This window comes from Prinia subflava, chromosome 20 (genome assembly GCF_021018805.1).
Source record: "Prinia subflava isolate CZ2003 ecotype Zambia chromosome 20, Cam_Psub_1.2, whole genome shotgun sequence".
Lineage (NCBI taxonomy): Eukaryota > Metazoa > Chordata > Aves > Passeriformes > Cisticolidae > Prinia > Prinia subflava.
In genome coordinates, this window is record NC_086266.1 from 5,047,152 (window position 1) to 5,064,604 (window position 17,453).

Sequence of the window (17,453 nt, forward strand, 5' to 3'; positions counted from 1 at the left end):
TCCCCAGGCCTCCATAAACGAACGCCTGAAGCAGCTCCAGGATGCCCACCGGGACTTCGGACCAGGCTCCCAGCACTTCCTCTCCTGTACGTGAGTGTGTCCCCTTGGCTTCTGCCCTGAGGCTGCCTCTGCAGAGCAGCCTGGGCTGTGGCACAGGAAGACAGGCTGCAAAGTCCTGCTGCTGAGCCCAGAGCCCTGCACGAGGCTGGAAAAGTGCCCAGGCTGGTTCCTGGTGCATGGAAGCCAAAGCAGGAGGCGTCTCCAAAGTTGGCATTGTGGGACCAAGGGTGGGACATCAGTGTTTTTTCCCTTCAGAGCACAGAGCTGTGACACTCGCAGCAGCAGCTCCCAGGGGACACTGGAACAGTCAGCCTCAGAGCAGGATAACAGATGGCAGGAAAAGGCAGTCCCTCATATCCCATGTTAGTTGTTTGGAGGCTGAAAATGTGCCTTTCCAGGAGGTTTTCACTCGTGTGCCAGGCAGAGGGATGCTGTTTTTACAGACCAGAGCTCTTGGCTGACACCTCTCAGACCTGCAAAAGGTGGGCAGCAGGTTGTGCTGCAGAGCCTGGGGTCTGTCCTTGGAAATGCTGAGCCCTGCAGAGTCTCCTGATGCCAGTGGGATTTGTTGGCCTGAGCTTCTCTGCACACTCCTATCTGAAAGGAAGAATGACTTTTCCAGTTGCTGGAATTGATATGCTACTGGTGAAAAAAGAAAATAACTGAGGGCCATGCTGTGGCTGCCATCCTCTATACAACATTGGGTGGCAGGCAGCTGGAATGGGATGAACCCTCATCTTCCCAAAATATTGCAGCTGGCACACAGAGCAGGAATAACAGGAACAGCAGATGCTTTGGGTGTCTGAGCCTGGTCATTACAGGCAGTGCTGTGTCTGTGTGCCCAGATCTCATCTGCTATGAGCCCTGCCCACTGGTGACCACAAGGTTTTCTTGGGCATCATCAGAAGCATTGGGAAATGTCTCTTCCTGAGTTCTGAGCTCAGCCAGATACAAAGCCCCTGGCTCAAGAGGCAAGATGCCTCTAACAAGACCACCAGTCTTGAGCCTTTTTTACAGGAGGCATCCCCTTGCCGGCACCAACACCTCCAGCTGGGGATTTGGGGAGATGAAGCCTCTTCAGAGGCACCCACCTGTTGGCACAGTGCTGCTGGGCTGGCACCAGAATTGGCATCAGCTCAGAGGAGCATTTGGTGTTGAAGTGACGCATGTTTCTCTCCTTGCAGCCTCTGTCCAGGTCCCCTGGGAGCGAGCCATTTCCCCCAACAAAGTGCCATACTACATCAAGTGAGTTCCCAGACACAGCCCGGGGTCTTCCCTGGCCTGGCGGGATCAGGAGTTGGGCACCAGCGAGGAGAGGGGGGCAATGAGCAGACTGGAGTGAGAGCTCACCTCCAGTGAAGCAGGTCTTCCTCAGCCTGGCAGATCCAGGCTTTCCCTGCCTGCTGGGATGCCCAAGACGAGGGGAAAGCCCAGCTGGAAGGAGAGGGGCTGGCACCAAGTGGGAATATCCTCCTGTGGCCATCCCTCATGCTGCTGTGGCTGGGGAGTGTGCTCAGTGGGATGCAGCAGTGTCTGCAGACACTGAAACACTTGCTCCCAGCACTGGCCAGGCCCTTTTTTAAATCTCTCATGGCAGCTTTTGGCTACCAGATTGACTCTTGGTCTCCATCTATTCCAGCCACCAGGCCCAGACGACGTGCTGGGACCACCCAAAGATGACAGAGTTGTACCAGACACTGGGTAAGGAGGCTGTCACAGAACTATTTGAGTGGCACTTGCATTTTTGCGGCATGGGGTGCATGTGAACCTCCCCCAGGCCCCTGCTCCCCTCTGTGGCCCAGGGTCCCCCAAAGCAGTGGGGTGTGACCCCTGCCAGGCTCTGCTCCTCGCTCTCCTGCATGTGCTCTGCTTCTTCTGGTGAGGCTGGGATCTGAGAGCTGCAACTGCTGCTTGCTGCCCTGGAGATGAGGATGCTGTGCTGTGGTTTTATTCGTTTTCCCTGTCACTGCAGCGGATTTGAACAACATCAAGTTCTCGGCGTATCGGACGGCCATGAAGCTCCGGCGGGTGCAAAAAGCCCTTCGATGTGAGTGTGGGAAGGGTTTCCCTCCTGCTGGCTCTCCCTCGGTGAAGGCATTAACCAACACAGGCTTTTACCAGCACATCAAAGGCAGGAGGCACCAGGGGACAGGTAGCTGAGGCGAGAAATGAGGAGGATCAGCCTGGGAAGCTGAGCAAATCCACTGGTCTGTGTCAGCACCTTTCTTTACAGGCTTGGGGTGAAAATGACTCCAGGGCAGGAGTTATCCAAAGGGGTGTGAGAGCAAAGTGCTCCAGCTCAGGGTTACAAAGCTGTGGGATCAGGCAGGAGCTCACCAAGCAGCTCCAAAGGAGCACGGAGAAGGTGTGGATGTAACAGAGATGAAACCAGCCTCACTGGCAGGGACAGAGAGGGCTCAAAGAGGAGGAAGGGAGCCAATAAACCTGACTTCTGCACTCGTGGTGAAAACTGGAGGATTAATAGGCAGGTGAATGTGAAACAGCAGGAGTTCAAACATCTCTCCAAGGGGTAGCTGCTCCCTGGAAACTGCTGAGCAGTTTCTGGTGGAACTGGTGAGCAGGCAGGTGAGAATCTGATAGATGCAGCATCCTTGGCTGCTCAGAGCTTTTGACAAAGCCTCTCACCTAAGGCTCTATCAAAATTAAGCAGTGGCAGGCTGAGGGAAATCCTCCTCCTGAATTAATTGTTCCTGAAGGGGAGGAGGTACAGCCAGGCAGCAGTGGGGTCCCAGGCAGAGCTGTGCTCCTTGAAAAGGAGCTGGAAAAAACTTGAAAAGCTCCTGTGAAAGGGCTGGAAGGAGGCAGCGAGTCAGGGTAGGAGGAGGTTGGGTTCTCAAGGAACCCTGGCTGTGGAGTATTTTCATAGCACTGTGATCATCAGGCTGTCCTGTACCCAGGGCCATTCAGGGATGATGTAATGCAAATGGAATAAAGCAGCAGTGGGCTTTTGCCACCATATTAAGGTGTCCATGCAGCAGCAGGCAAGGTGTGGAGAGGAAACAAGGGCAAAGAGCAAAGGAGAGTCCTCCTGTGTGCTGTCTGTGCATCTCTTGCATCTCACAAGCTGCACTGTCGCCTTCTTTCCACCCCAGAAATGACTTGAATAAGTGCTCTTTATTCACTATACACTTGAGAAAAGGGCAGGGAGGTTGCCAAGGCAGCTTTCCCACGGTGAGAAGTGTGGTGGAGTGGCTGTGCAGGGAAGAGGCAGTGAGGGATAGATCAGAGCCATATGCAGCCGTGGGCAGTGTGGACACGAGGGTGGGCAGGAGCGATTTTCCCTGCCAGGGAACCCGGGGCTTCCCAGTGCAAGTGTAGCAGCTTTGACAGGAGAAGGGAGGATTTTTCCACAGAGTGAAGGTACAGTGTGCAAAAGGCACACAGTCCCCTGGGTACTGTGAATAAAAATGGTCTCAAAGATGGAAGGACTTTCAGGAAAGAAATAATGTTGGTTGCTAACTCAGTAGCACATAAAACTTGCAGCCATGGAAATCTGAAAGCAACGCTCTCATGCTGTCCTAGCCCTGTTTTAGGTTTTTTAACTCCCTCACCCTGTCAGAGCTGGAGACAGGTCTGATCCATCTCTGGGCAGTTGCTTGTAGGGTCTGTGTGGGTCTGTGCCCCCTGACCTCCCCACACCAGCCCCACAGGGACGTGCAGAGGGGCCAGCACTGGGGTCTGCACAGAGCCCTCCATGGGTGGCATTTTCATGGCCATGGCTGGACACGGCAATGAGGAAGGAAGGTCACAGAGAATGGTGGCTCAAGGTGGAGATGTGGTATTTTGGGAGAGATTTACAAGCCAGAGAGAAATTTTAGGAGCTGCACCCATCCTACCAGCATCTTTCCCAACACAGTGGGACTAACACTGCCCCAGGTTAGGGCACTTGTGAGATAAGGACGTATCTAAACCTTTGAAAAGTACCTATGACAAATTTTGGGGAAAATGTCCAAGTACCTTGAAGGTGGTCAAATTTCTAGAAGCTGCCCTCCTTTCTGCAGTGCTGTTGTGATAGAAACTTCCAGGAAATAATTTCTACATTTCATGTATTGGAAACATGTCTAGAAAGTGATTGCTTTCTTTTGAGGAAGATTTTAAAGCTTAATCATTCATTTTGCATCTTTTTTGGAAGCTAGAAAAACCATGCTTCCAACAACCAGAGGACAAAATTCTGTCCATCATTTCCTATGCCTATTGCATTTAAGCTAAGGAAAATGTTTTCAAAATATGGTCTTTTTATCTTCTTTCCAACTCCAAGTTTTGGATTCAAAGGAAAGATTAGCTGTCTCATTTGCTGCAAAAGGCTGCAATTAATCCTGCTATTTGAATTACTAAATAATTCTTCCTGGTTCCTTGAAGGAGGCCCCTTGGGGGCAGGACTGCTTCTCTCTCCTCTTGGTTCTCACCTCTCTGATTTCCCCTCTGATCCCTCTGCTTTCTGTGCAGTGGACATGGTCACCCTGGCCACGGCTCTGGAAATCTTCAACGAGCACGACCTGCAGCCCAGCGACCGAGCCATGGACGTGGTGGAGGTCATCCACTGCCTGACCGCCCTCTACGAGCGGCTGGAGGAGGAGCGGGGCATCCTGGTCAACGTGCCCCTCTGTGTGGACATGAGCCTCAACTGGCTGCTCAATGTCTTTGACAGGTGCCTGTCCCCCTGTCCCTCCAGCTTTGGGCTGCTGTCCTCAGGAGGAAACCTCCGTGCTGCTCTTCCAGCTGGCAGAAAGGTTCTGCCTGCTGGTGGGGTGTGCTTGCCTTGATGACCCCTCTGCCAAAAAATAAAAATAAACACCACTCTGGAACATTTTCCAGCCTGTGCAATGTCTTGTCCTGCAGTGGCCGCAGTGGGAAGATGAGGGCTCTCTCCTTCAAGACGGGCATCGCGTGTCTGTGCGGGACAGAGGTCAAGGAGAAGTTCCAGTGTGAGTCCCTTGTCTCCCTCCCCTAGAAACTGGTGTGAATTCACCTGGGAAAAACAGGACTGGTTTTGTTTCCTGGCTTAGACCTTCTTTGCCCAGAAAGAGCAAAGAAATGACTTTCCTGCAGTGACTAAGCTGCTTTGCATCATCACCTCTCCCTCCCTCCCTGGGCCTACGCCACCAAAATTCGGGGGTGTTTTTGTAGACTGACTGGTGCTGCAGTGATCTTGCTTGCATGGCACTGTAAGGAACAATGCAGAGAAGGCACACAGGAAAGTCACCCAGTGCTTTCCAGAAGGAAAATACCAGGGGGTGCATGGCTGGGGGGGATGTAGGTTTGGGGCAAATTGCTTCGCTCACTGCATTTTAACTGTGGAGTATTGTGTAGGGGAATGTTGTGTAGCATAGGGTTAAATAAAGGGATGATTCATAGGGGACAGGCTAGCTGGGGCTGTTTAATAAATGATGTATGAAACCCCTGTCTGAAAAAGACACTAAACTGGTTATTAGGAGCTGGAAGAATACTGGTAAAAGTTATTTAATCACAGCTCAGGCTTTTCCTCTTTGAGCTCTCTGCTGGAGGGGATCCCTGGTGTGTCCCCACTGCTCCCCCGTGCCTGCTGCTCTCGGGGTGCCAGCTGCGTGTCTGTCGTGCCCGCAGATCTCTTCAGCCAGGTGGCCAACGCCGGGGGACTGTGTGACCAGCGGCACCTCGGGGTCCTGCTCCACGAGGCCATCCAGGTCCCACGCCAGCTCGGGGAGGTGGCCGCCTTCGGGGGCAGCAATGTGGAGCCCAGCATCCGCAGCTGCTTCCGCTTTGTGAGTGCGGGGCAGTGACGCTCTGCTGGGGACAGGCTCTGGGTGCCAGGGGACCTGCACCCTGCCACGGCCACGTGCCAGCTCTGAGCAGCCCCTTCCTCCTCCTCCTCCTCCCCAGAGTAATGGGAAGTCTGCCATCGAGGCATCCCAGTTCCTGGAGTGGGCCAACCTGGAGCCGCAGTCCATGGTGTGGCTGGCGGTGCTGCACCGCGTGGCCATGGCCGAGCAGGTGAAGCACCAGACCAAGTGCTCCGTGTGCCGCCAGTGCCCCATCAAGGGCTTCAGGTAAGGGCTGTGCCCCCGTGGGGTCCTGCAGGAGGGAGCTGAGTCTGCTCTGTGCTCTGCAGTGCTTCAGGCAGGGCAGAGCAGGTGCCAGCTCAGGGCAAGGAGCAGAGTGCTCCTCTGGGGACTTCAGCCATCAGCACTGTGGGTTCACTGGGGTGTTAGAGCACCACAGGCCACCTCTATCCCCTCCCACTGACCTCTTCTTGGCCTTTACACCTGTGCTTTGATCACTTCCAGTGCTTCCCTCTGCTCTCTTGACCTCTGCAGGTATCGGAGCCTGAAGCAGTTCAACGTGGATATCTGCCAGACCTGCTTCCTCACTGGGAGAGCCAGCAAAGGCAACAAGCTGCACTACCCCATCATGGAGTACTACACCCCGGTAAGGGGCTGGGCTGGGCTGGGAGGGCCCTGCCTCACAGCAGAGCAGCAGCTCTTGGCATGTTCAGGCTGCTGCAGCCCCACAACTGAACCCTTTGTGTGGTTTTGTACCTGTTTGGAATGCTGGAAACTTAGATTTTAAGATTTTAGTAGATGGTAATGTGTATGAGTCAAAACAGAAAATTCTACATGTTATCTAAATCTTTTTTCTTCCCCTTCTTCCTTCTTCTTCATGGGTTTAGGTAATTTCCTGTGATTAAGTATAAAAGGCCTGCATTGCGGGCCTTGAGTAGTCATTATTAGATCAAAAACATAAATAATATAAATGTCATCTTGTTATTAAGTATTTAGTGCTTAAATAACCTTAGAAAGAATTAGAAGCACTCCATTTTGCCTTCATTTTCTAGCTTGCTAAATTAAGCTCACAGCCAGTGAGTCTGTAAATACTATAAATAAATTAAAAAATAATAAACATTCCAAGTCCAAACTCGAACTTAACATTTCCCATGTTATTCAGCCTAACCTCAACAAAAGAAAAAGAAACCAAAGCTATCATAAAATAAACAGATAAACTCTGCCTGCTGGAGGCTGCCCGTGTCCCTGCTGTTCTGGGGTGAGCAGGGTGCATGGCCCCAGTGCCCAGCTTGGCCTGTGCCAGCCCCATGACAGGCTCACAGAGCTGCTGTGTGCCCTCCTTGCCTCCTCAGTTTTATCTGCCTCTTCCCCCTTGGAGGAAACTTCTCTCCTGTGGATGCTGAGCTGTGATCCCCCACTTTCCATTAAACAGGCCCCTCTGTCTTACTTGTGTCTCTGCAGACCACGTCCAGTGAGAACATGAGGGACTTTGCCACGACACTGAAGAACAAGTTTCGCTCCAAGCAGTATTTCAGCAAGCACCCCCAGAGGGGTTACCTGCCCGTGCAGTCCGTGCTCGAGGCTGACTGCTCTGAGACGTGAGTTGCCTGTGCCCTGGGTGATGTCTTTGCCCCAGAATGAGAGCCAGGTTCTGGGGATGGAAAGAGCATCTCAGCTCGTGTGGGAGTCCTGGGGGAGGGCTGCAGGAGCACCTGCTCTGAGGGTGATATGACACAGAAGGCACAGAGGTTTCAGTCTCTGTGCAGCCCATCCCTGGCCCTCCTCAGCCCCTCCCAAGCCCTGCTGATTGCTGTGCCTCTCTTGCAGCCCAGCCTCCTCCCCGATGTTACCACACGCTGACACGCACTCCCGGATTGAGCACTTTGCCAGCAGGTACCACCTCTGGGCTCTGCTGCCCTGCTGGGCATGGAGCACGGCCCTGGGGGGTGTGGGGGGGCTTTGGGGCAGAGAGATCCTCACAGACCCCTCCACCTCCCCCAGCACGCTGCAAAGGCAGCAAACCTGCCTGGGATGTTTGGGATGCTGTGTAAATTGGCAGCAAAGACCATGCATTTGACAGCAGATATCTCAGTGATGCAGCAGTCTCCATGTGCTGTCCTGCTCTTCCCAGAATGAGCTGCTGGATGGATTCTCAGCAGGCACATCCCTCCTGTCCTGCTCTGTGTCCTCACCACAGCTGTTTGCCAGCTTCCCACTGCTGCTGCCTTGTGGTTTGTGGTGCCTCTGCCCTCACTGTGGGCACCCAAGGGAGTCTGTATTGTAGCTCAGGTCCCAGGCTGGAGCTGGAATTTTTGCACCCCTTTCCTTTGCTTGTAAGAGAAGAGGCTGAGCTGACTGCACAGCAGCAGCTCTTTATTCCAGAGACTTACACCCAGAGCAGCAGTGTATTTTGGTTTTTAAAAAGGCAGAACTCTCTAGAGCCTGTGCAGAAGGGTGGACTGGTGCAGGCCAGGTGGGGGACCCTGCCAGAGAGGAGTTTTGCAGGGGCTGATGCAAGTAGGGTGCCCTGAGCAGATATCTAGGGTGTCTCAACCTTTTTGTCTTCCCTCCAGGCTTGCAGAGATGGAAAGCCAGAGTTGTTCGTTCTTCAGTGACAGCCTGTCCCCTGATGACAGCCTGTGAGTTCTCCTTTCCCTCCTCCTCACCCCCTGATGGGTCAGAGCTCCTGTGGCTCTACCCATGCCTAGCCAGGGTACAGAAATGTTTTCCTTCCCAGTCCCATGGAGTGAGAGGCTCTGGGGCACCCCCAGCTACCGGGGAGCCCCTTCTGAGCTCTGGAGCAGGCAGGAGCTCCCCTGTGTCCCTGCCTCGCTCCATGCTGTCCTTCCCCAAGGGTACACAAATCCCATGATTTTCCAACTGAGGTGTTTCTCCCCCTGCTGGAACAGGGACGAGGACCAGTACCTGCTGCGCCATTCCAGCCCCATCACCGACAGGGAGCCTGGGGGCAGCCAGCAGGCTCCAGGAAGCCTCAACACGGATGACAAGGGAGAGCTGGAGAGAGTCCTGGCCCACTTAGAGGATGAAAACAGGTAGGGACATGGGCAACTCTGGAAGTGGGGGTCATAGCCTGAGAGGGGGGAAGAGACTGGGGAAGCCTTGTAGAGCTCAGAGGGGAGCCAGGGGAGGCTGTGGGGTCTGGAGGTGGGGACTGCAGGTGCTGAGAGGGAAGTTTTTAGTGCTAAGCTAAGCACTAAAGTCTAAGCTGAGCACTAAAACTCAGTGAGTTTATGCTCTCCAACGAAGGGAGATGGCTCTGTTCCCCAAAATATTCCTTCCTACTTCCACAGAATCTGTTCCCTCCTGAGCCCCAGACAGGTTGGAGTGAGCCCAGAGGACTCTGTGTTGCCCCTGAGCCCCTCATGAGCAGTGGTGTTGCTGCTCTGGAGCACACAGGGTGAGGCTCTAGGCAGGGCACACCAGCTCAGGAGGAGGTGATGCTTTCCCTGCCCTTGTTTTCAGCCTCTTGGGATGTGGTTGCATATCTGTGAACCCCCTGTGTGGGGTAGAACCACAGACAGCCCACTCTGCAGTGCAGCATCCTGGCCCTTCAGCCTCACAAATGGCAAAGCTGTGTCTGAGCCATGGGCCATCCCCAGTGCAGCTCCCGGGTGTTTCCAGCAGTCTCCAGGAAGGATTGGGGGGATGCTGACCTGGGCTGTCCTGCAGGATCCTCCAGGGAGAGCTGAGACGTTTGAAATGGCAGCATGATGAGGCAGTGGAGTCTCCAACCTTGGCCACAGGCTCTCCTGAGTCCGTGCAGGACCCACGGAATGAGGAGCTCCTGGCAGAGGCACGAATCCTCCGGCAGCACAAGAGCCGCCTGGAGACACGGATGCAGATCCTGGAGGACCACAACAAGCAGCTGGAGTCACAGCTGCACAGGCTGAGGGAGCTGCTGCTGCAGGTGAGCTCAGAGCAAGGATGGGGTGGGCTTTGCCACAGCAGAGCTGTGACAGTGGCACAAAGGGGATGGGCAGAGCAGGGGAAGCCAAGGACAGAGGATCACAACAAGCCTCTGACAACCACTCCTCTCACTCCAGCCCCCAGCAGAGTCAGAAGGCAATGGTTCAGCAGCCTCTTCCTTGGCTTCATCCCCACATCAGTCAGAAGGCAGCCAGGCAAAAGAGAAAGAGCACAACACCCCTGACACTGAAACTGCAGGTGAGGTTTGGGCTTGGGCTGAGCTCCTGGCCCTTCTCCCTTGTTTCCACTCTGCAGGAAGCTGCCTGCACCCTGCCACCCTGCAGAGATGCTGGCAGCCAGGTGGATGTCAGAGAGCCTTTTCATACCCCCCTGCCCTCCTTCCCACTGCAGATGAGGTGGAAGCCAAAACCCAGGAGGTCAGCATGTGCCTGGAAGACATCATGGAGAAGCTGCGGAGCGCCTTCCCCAGCTCTCGAGGTACTTGAGTGAAATCCTCCTCTCTCGCTCCTGACTGCTCCCTCAGGTGAGGTTTTCCCCACAGAGCCCCGTCCCCATCCCAGCTTCCCTGCCACAGCTGCTGACCCGCAGTGCTTCAGCCAAGAGCTTTGCAGCTGCAGTGCTGCTGGGAAGGGTGCATGGCCTGGGAACAGAGGAGGAGGAGGAGGAGGCTTCACACCTGCAAGGAGAGGCGATCAGAGCTGCCAAGAGCACAGACCAAACAGATCCCTGTGATGAGCTGCAAGGCAGCCTCCTGCCCTGCTCAGGACCCTGCACCCCGTGGGGCTCCCACCGTGAGGATGGACAGATCTGCCAGCACCACCTGCAGCGACAGCTCTGAGCCAGCTCCTGGCTCCATCCCTGTCCTGACCCCTCTGCAGTAGCCTGGTGAGATGGAAGCAATGGTGCAGGCTCTCCTGGCTGCTCATGGACTGCTCTTCCCAGCAGGGATGAGACTGGGGGATGTGTGTGGGTGGCACTCCACTCACTCAGTGGGTTTTGGGTATTGGTCACTCTGCTCTTTCCCTCTGTGCTCCAGTGCAGGAGCATCCCTTGGTCTCTTGCCCAGGTTGCCAGAGGGAGGCATTGCTTGGTGCCAGCACTAACGTGAGGTCATGGTCTGCCCATGCAGAGTCTTGCCCACTTTCTGCCATCCCTGAGCAGGATCCTCCTGGCTCTGCAGCAGCCCCGTTCTAACCGGGTGGCTCTGGGTCCTGTTTTCCTGACCTGTCTATTTCTCTTTCAGGTATGACCTCCCTTATCTAACACCTCCTGTGAGCCAGAGGCTTTTCCTAACCAGCTGCCTGGCTGCTTTCCTCCCCCTCTCTCCCTGCCATGCTCCCTGTGCTGCAGCAGACCTCACACAGACTCCCTCCGAGCTGGTGGTGCAGGATGCTTGCCAGCTCCAGAAGAACTCAGGGGAACATAGGTCATGCAGGAGTGGGACTGTGGGCTCCCCAGGGGGTTTGGTCACTAAGCTGTAGTGTCCAAGCCTGGGTGGGATGGTTCAGATGAAAACTGAAGCCATGAAAACTGCCTGTCTCCCCTGGCATCACAGGCTGCTGCCTTTGCCTGTAGGTCTCAGGGGATGCAGAGCTCAGCATCCCACTCTTCATTCATGCCCAGGAGCCTCCAGGTCTAAGGGCACCAAAACACTCCTGGAGCCCCATAGTTTTTAGAATAACTCTTTATAACAGCAACCAGTTGCCAGCCTTATGGTTTGAACTCTGCCACCCAAGGCTCTGCAGCCAGCCAGGCACCAGGAGAGAGTCTGTGAGGTTTATGGAGTAGGGATTGAGTCCATGTTAGAGCTTCAGCCCAGCTAGTAGCCTTATATTGAGAGGGTCTTTATAACAGAGCCTTATTGTTTAATTTGCATATATTTCTATATATTATATATATATATACTGTATTTAAATACTCTCATGGACTCACTCTATTAAACTCTAATACCTTAAGTGTAGCTGCCCTTCACTTCCAGACCAACTCCTGCTCCCAGGGGAACCAGCACCTTCCCTGTTGCTGGTGCTGCCTTGCAGGGCTGCTGAGGGAGCTCAGGGAGGGCTGAATCCACAGCAGGTTCCTCATCCTGCCTGCTCTCCTGGGGCTCTGTGCCTTTGCCATGGCGCAGAGAGCCTGTCCTGCAGACCCAGCTCCATCCCTGCAGAGCCTCAGCTCCTGCAGGGAGGGGTTTCTCCATCTCTGAGCCCCCCTTGGTCTGGTGCAGGGCAGGGCAGGGGGGATGGGCAGCAGGACAGGCAGGGCCCCTCCTTGCTGCCCTGCTGCTGTCCCCACCTCTGAGCGGAGCTGGGGGGCTGGAGGCCCTCGTGGGAAGGGTCCCGTGGGGCAGTGAAGGGAGGCTGTTCTGCCAGGTGGCAGGGCAGCCTGGGCTGGTGGCTCCTGGTCCCCAGGGGTCCCTGGGGCTGGCTGTCTTGGGTTGTGTAATGTCGAGAAAGGCAGAGTCAGGTGCTGCAGGGTAACCCAGAGCAGGGGGCTGAGATGGCCCTGGTGCTCTGGAGAGGTTGTGGAGAGATGAGAGGCTTGAGCCCTCGGGCCAGGGCAGGGCTGGGGTGAAACACTGGGGTGAAACATCTGATTTAAACAGGGCTTGCAAGGACAGAGCCAGGGCTGTTGTTGCTGGCTGGGACAGGACACGGTGCTGAACTGTCCAGGGAGGTTGTGACCGGGGCAGGGGGTCAGGCCCAGGGCTGTGGGCTTGGCTCTGGGGTGTTGGCAGGAGTGAGGAGCAGTGCCCACACCAGGGACAATGCGGTGTGAGCCTTACAGCCAGGGGTATTGAGCACTTAGTGCTGCAGTGTCTGCTGGCAGCAGCGTGGGTGGCTGTCCTTGCTGTCCCCTGTCCAGGTGAGTGGCAGGAGGGCAGTTTGGTGGCAGGAGGGTGGCGTTGGGCATGCTGTGTCAGGCTGCAGTGAGAGGGAGCACAGGCCAGCCTGTGAGACCCAGCTGGACCCCTCTGTTATCCCTGGGGCAGGATGGGAGCAGTGTGGGGAGCAGCAGAGTGAGGCTTGGCCTGAGGGTGTGGTCAGGAGTATCCAGCCTTGGGGGGCACTGGAGGAACAAAAAAGGCAGGGTGAGGACGGAGCTGCTGGCCCCAGTGCCAGGCATGGGGAGCAGAGGTGGCCAGGTTGGGTGCTTGGGCTGTGTTTGGGAGCCAGGATGTGTCAGGGAGGGGAGCAGGCTGGCTAATGCTCTGGTAACCATGTACTGTGGTGCTGCTGTGCTCACTGCTTTGTGGCATCTCTGCTTTGGAAAGAGAATAAATTTGTATTTATACTGAGACCTGGATCAGTGCTCTGGCCTCTTCTGTCTGAGCGCCTCGGCTGAGTCAGCTCCTGTTGCTGTGCCATCCTGGCACTGCTCCTGCTGGGACACAGCCTGCACTGCCACCCTGCCTGTCCACAGCACTTGAGGCAGAACAGAGGCTGTGAGCAGAGCCCCAGGATCCCCAGACACAGCTGTGTCCCCCCACCACCATCTTCATCCTCTTCCAGCACGGTCTGTTCAGGCCTGAGGTGGGGGACAGGGTGTGTGGGGACAGTCCCTCTTCCTCACCCAGGAACTTTGGCTGTGGGAAACCCTTCAGCCCCGGGCAGGATAGGCAGAGAGCAGTGGGATGGCAGAGAAGATCCTCTCCCTCCTTTCTCTCTGGGGCTCCATGAAGTTTTCAGTGCCCAGACGTGTCTGGGTGCCTCAGTCCCAAGTGCCGCCCATATTTGCTGTGCCTTTGTGGCACAATAAGGGATTCAGATGAAAAATAGTTCAGGGTTAGGCCATGGGCTCTCTCCACTGCCCAGGCTTGGCTGATGGTGAAGCCTGCCCAGGACAGACAATTTTTGGGCTGGATCTGCTCTCAGCCCTGCCTGGGAGGTCTGGCAGTGACACGGGAGGGAAGTTTGGGGGACACTCACTCAGGAGTGATTCAGGACCTTAGTGGGGGTGACATGCAGCCTCCGTGACCCCCCTGTCAAGAGCAGCACCTCTGCTGCTCCGCGGAGCTGCGGGCTGCGATCGGGGACGCGGCTCACGTTCAGAACAAACCCAGCCACGGCGCCAGGGAAGAGGTTTTATTTCTCAGCCAGCAGAGCTCGGTGGCGCCCAGCTGAAAGGCGCTGGAGCCGCTGAGTCGGGCAGGGTCAGGACAGCGGTGTCCCCGTGTCACTGCTGCGCCAGCCCGCAGCCTCCCGGCAAACAGGAGCCCTGCTGCCGATGCTGTGCCTCTTGTCACTGATGGCTGACCCTTCTCAGGGCTGGTCATGGCCCTGCTCTTTGCTGCACTGCTCCAGGGGTGCAGCACCCCCTTCTCTGGCTGCTGTTTTTGCCCCTCCACCCAGCTCCTCACCTTTCCCAGGGGATGTTGTCCCTCCACCCATCTCTGGGGGGATGTTGCCTGCCCCAGCATTTTCTTGTGCACTGCCTGCTCCCTGCCCCCTGCAACTCACCTCTTCCAGAGCCTCTCCAGATGTTTTATCCTCCAGCCCTGGGGGCTCCTCAGCTGGACCCAGCCCTGTGCTGGGAGGCCCCAGATGTGGGGTTCTCTTTGGCTGAGCCTGGGCCTCACTCCCTGTGCCAGCTCCCTCTGCTCCACTGGCTCCTTGCTCCAACCCCTGCATGAGCCCTGCTGCTTTTGTCTCCCCTCTTGTCCCACATTTCCCTGCTTTAGGCTTTTCTATTTTTGCTGGTAGACACTCTTTCTCTTTTTCCTTCTCCACTTTCCCTTTCACTACTGCCTCTTCCTTCCTCTCCTTTTTTTCTTTGTTTTCTTCTTCCTTCTCTACTTCTTCACCCTCTTTTAATTTCTCATCTTCTTCTTCTGCTCCCCTTTCCACCTTCTCCTCCATCTCCCCTTTGTCTTCCTTTTCTTCCTTGTCTACCTCCCCCTCCTCCTTCTCCTCCTCCAATTTTCCATCTTCTTCCTCTGCCCTCCTCTCCACCTTTTCCTCTTCACTCTCCTCTTTTTCTTCCTCTTTCTTCTCCTCTTCCCTCTCCTCTTCTTCCTCTTCCCTCTCCTCCTCTTTCTCATCTCCCTCCTCTGTTCCCAGGCTCTCTGGCTTTGCCACACAGGTACCCAGGTTTACTTCTTCCCCCACTGCTGCCCGATCCCTCCCTTCCACCTCCTGTCCCACAGGCTCTCCCCGGGCTTCTTCTCCTCCTGGTGCTGCCCCTTCCCCCCCAGCCCTGGGGGTCCCTTGTTCTGCCTGGGGAGCCCTGGGTTGTTCTGTCACTTCAGTCTCAGCACCCTGCTGCCCCTGCCCAGGGGTCTCCCGGACTCCAGGCTCACCCTGCGGTGCCCCATCACCCACCTCCCTGCTCTCACGGCCCTTCAGACCCTGGGATGACTGGAAGAGGCCCTGGTAGCGCTTCCTGTCCTCCACATGCTTCTTCCTCATCCTCTCCCCCAATTGCTTCAGCTCCTTCTTCACCGCAGCCGCCATGGAGGGGTCGAGGTGAGCCACGCGCTGGAAATCCTCCCGCGCCTCCCTCTCGTTCCAGACAGCAGCGTGGGCCTTTGCCCGCTTGAAATAGGCCTTGGCATTGTCTGCCAGGAGAGAAGAGCCCTCACTAGGGGTCCTGCAGCTCAGGGCCACCAGCCACAGGAGCTGGGCACCAGGGGACGTGAAGCACATGGGGCACTGGGGTGGACAGAGCTGCAGGGAGACCTGGGCTATGCACTGCCACAGCAGGGCACAGGGAGGGCAGGGATCATCGTGGAAAGGGGATTTACGGTGTGGTGTGATGGGTGAGGGGGACAGTGAGGGCAGGGGAAACCAGTGCCATGAGCACTGTGCATGGGCAGGGCAAACTGGGACGTAGGGATCCAGGTGACACGGATACTGTCACAGGCAGAGGGACACAGGATCAGCATTGTCACAAATGGGGGTTCAGAGGATGGAGTCCCTGGGAGCCGGGGGCACAACAGGGGGTGGGATGCAGGGGCACAGGTACCATTGTGCTTCTGGAGAAGCTCCGTGGTGTGCTCCAGCACCTCGTAGTACTCGCCCAGCTCCAGCTGGCACTGGCAGTAGTTGAGCACCAGCGGCGTGACCAGGCTCTCCAGCTTCAGCCAGTCGTCCTCCCACGGCTTCTCCTGCCCCACGAGCACCTCATGGCTGAGTCCATCCCCTCCCAGGCACCCAGGGCACACAGGGAAGCGCTCTGAGGTGTGACCCAGAGCTGTTGGTGCTGCTCACCTTGGCCTGCAGGTTCCTGAGGCAGATGACAGCCTCCTGGTACTTGGCCGCCGCCTGGGCGAACTCCCTGCGCAGGACGAGGCGGTTGCCCTCGCTGTGCAGCACAGGCACTGCTGCCAGCTTCTCCTCCTTGCTCATGGCCCAGGTGTCACGTTTGTACGCTGAGGGATCCTCCACCTGCACCAGCAGGAGGGGCTGAGCGGCCTGTGCCAGCTGTTCCCTCCCTGGCAGCCATCCCTGCCATCCCCCTTACCCGGAACAGCTCCATGATGAAGATGAGAGGCTGCGGCGTCCGCTGCAGCTCGTCCAGGTCATCGTAGCCCGTGCTGTGGTAGTCAAACATGTTGCCCATGCCACAGCGGTGCTTCTGGCCTTCCAGGGGGTCCCGGCCCTCCGCGATCCTCCGCATGCCCCTGGAGACCAGGGCGTACATGCCTGTGTGCTGCAAGAGGGGAGCACCCGCTCAGCCCTGGGGGAACGACTGCACCCCCTTGTCTGGGCAGCCCCCGTGGTGCTGAGGCCAAGAGTTTGCACCAGACAAGGCTGGAGCATCTCTGAGATGCACGGTCCTGTGTCCTGGCTCTGCAGGAGGGAGGGAAGTGGGCACCCATGGGCCCCTCACTCACAATGGCGTCGCACCAGAACTCAGCCACCTCCCCAATCCTCATGGAGCTGAGCAGCGTCTCCCAGATCTCCAGCTTGAACATCTTGCCCACGATGATCTCCATGGGCATGCCAGCCTCCCGGCTGTCATCGATCACCGTCCGCTCAAAGTCGTCCTTCAGCGTCTGGAAGTGGAAGGTGAACTGGCCCGGAGAGAGCCCGGAGTGAGACTCCCCTCAGCAGCCACCGTGACCTCAGCTGGGGGGTCAAGCCTGCTCCCAGCCCTGTGCTGATCTGGCTGGCAGCTCTCCCTCCACAGCAGGAGATTGTGCCTCTTGCCCACTTGAGACAGCAGGCAGATGGTCAAATGTCTTAACATGCAACCATGCTCTAGCTTGCTTCTCCCTAGGGATCCCCCTTTATAGCCCAGTGCTCTCACAGTGTGCACCAGGACCTGGTGGAACCCACAGAGATCAGAGGCTGGGGAATCTCCCAGGAACAACCCACTGACACATCTCACTCCTGCTGAGCACATGGCAGGAAAGGCACATTTCAGCTGCCCACAAGGGGCTCTCACTCATCCCCAGACCTGGGCTTGTGAAGCATAATGGGCAGTGATATCAGACCCACTCCCAGGGCTCTGCAGGAACAACCCAGACAATTTACCTTGCTCCCATCCTGCAACTTGGGCAGCTCCCCTCGGCCTCCATGCAGAATCTTCTTTTTGACCCCTTCCACGTTCAGCAGGTAGGTTTCTTCCATGGCTGCTCACAGATCACACGCACCCCAGCACGCTCTGTCCCTTCTAGAGCTCCACCTCCTTCTTGGGTGTCTCTTTCTTGACTATCTGGACATA

At 56.4% G+C, this 17,453-nt stretch overlaps 2 protein-coding genes across 6 annotated transcripts in view; one reads left to right on the forward strand and one right to left on the reverse strand.

Moving 5' to 3' along the window:
- The window catches only part of DRP2 (dystrophin related protein 2), a 30,198-nt gene extending 17,115 nt beyond the window's left edge, over positions 1-13,083 (forward strand). For 3 of the 5 annotated variants that reach the window (XM_063416818.1, XM_063416815.1, XM_063416819.1), the window contains 17 exons: positions 8-86; positions 1,245-1,305; positions 1,700-1,761; positions 2,033-2,107; positions 4,528-4,729; positions 4,921-5,006; positions 5,665-5,822; positions 5,941-6,107; positions 6,375-6,486; positions 7,302-7,438; positions 7,668-7,733; positions 8,414-8,479; positions 8,750-8,893; positions 9,531-9,768; positions 9,905-10,025; positions 10,179-10,265; positions 11,032-13,083. In XM_063416818.1, coding sequence (XP_063272888.1) covers positions 8-86; positions 1,245-1,305; positions 1,700-1,761; positions 2,033-2,107; positions 4,528-4,729; positions 4,921-5,006; positions 5,665-5,822; positions 5,941-6,107; positions 6,375-6,486; positions 7,302-7,438; positions 7,668-7,733; positions 8,414-8,479; positions 8,750-8,893; positions 9,531-9,768; positions 9,905-10,025; positions 10,179-10,265; positions 11,032-11,051 — 1,881 coding nt within the window. In that variant the 3' untranslated portion in view covers positions 11,052-13,083. Of the gene's footprint in view, positions 1-7; positions 87-1,244; positions 1,306-1,699; positions 1,762-2,032; positions 2,108-4,527; positions 4,730-4,920; positions 5,007-5,664; positions 5,823-5,940; positions 6,108-6,374; positions 6,487-7,301; positions 7,439-7,667; positions 7,734-8,413; positions 8,480-8,749; positions 8,894-9,530; positions 9,769-9,904; positions 10,026-10,178; positions 10,312-10,384; positions 10,505-11,031 lie in introns of those variants that run through there. The other 2 variants (XM_063416816.1, XM_063416817.1) reach the window with 2 other exon arrangements.
- Positions 13,084-14,047: 964 nt separating this feature from the next.
- On the reverse strand, positions 14,048-17,359 carry LOC134560708 (aryl-hydrocarbon-interacting protein-like 1). Its single transcript, XM_063416984.1, has 6 exons — positions 17,264-17,359; positions 16,621-16,800; positions 16,248-16,436; positions 15,995-16,171; positions 15,750-15,891; positions 14,048-15,342 (listed from the first exon to the last, which is right to left on the reverse strand). The coding sequence occupies exons 1-6, from the start codon at positions 17,357-17,359 to the stop codon at positions 14,048-14,050; spliced, it is 2,079 nt and encodes a 692-aa protein (XP_063273054.1).
- Between the last annotated feature and the right edge of the window lie 94 nt (positions 17,360-17,453).

Coding starts and splice junctions, on each gene's coding strand:
- LOC134560708 (XM_063416984.1), bottom strand. CDS start 17,359: ATGGAAGAAACCTACCTGCTGAACGTGGAAGGGGTCAAAAAGAAGATT. Junction 16,437..16,620: donor AGTTCTGGTGCGACGCCATT/GTGAGTGAGGGG, acceptor CCCCTCTTGCAG/CACACAGGCATGTACGCCCT. Junction 15,343..15,749: donor GCTTCTCCAGAAGCACAATG/GTACCTGTGCCC, acceptor CTCTCCTGGCAG/ACAATGCCAAGGCCTATTTC.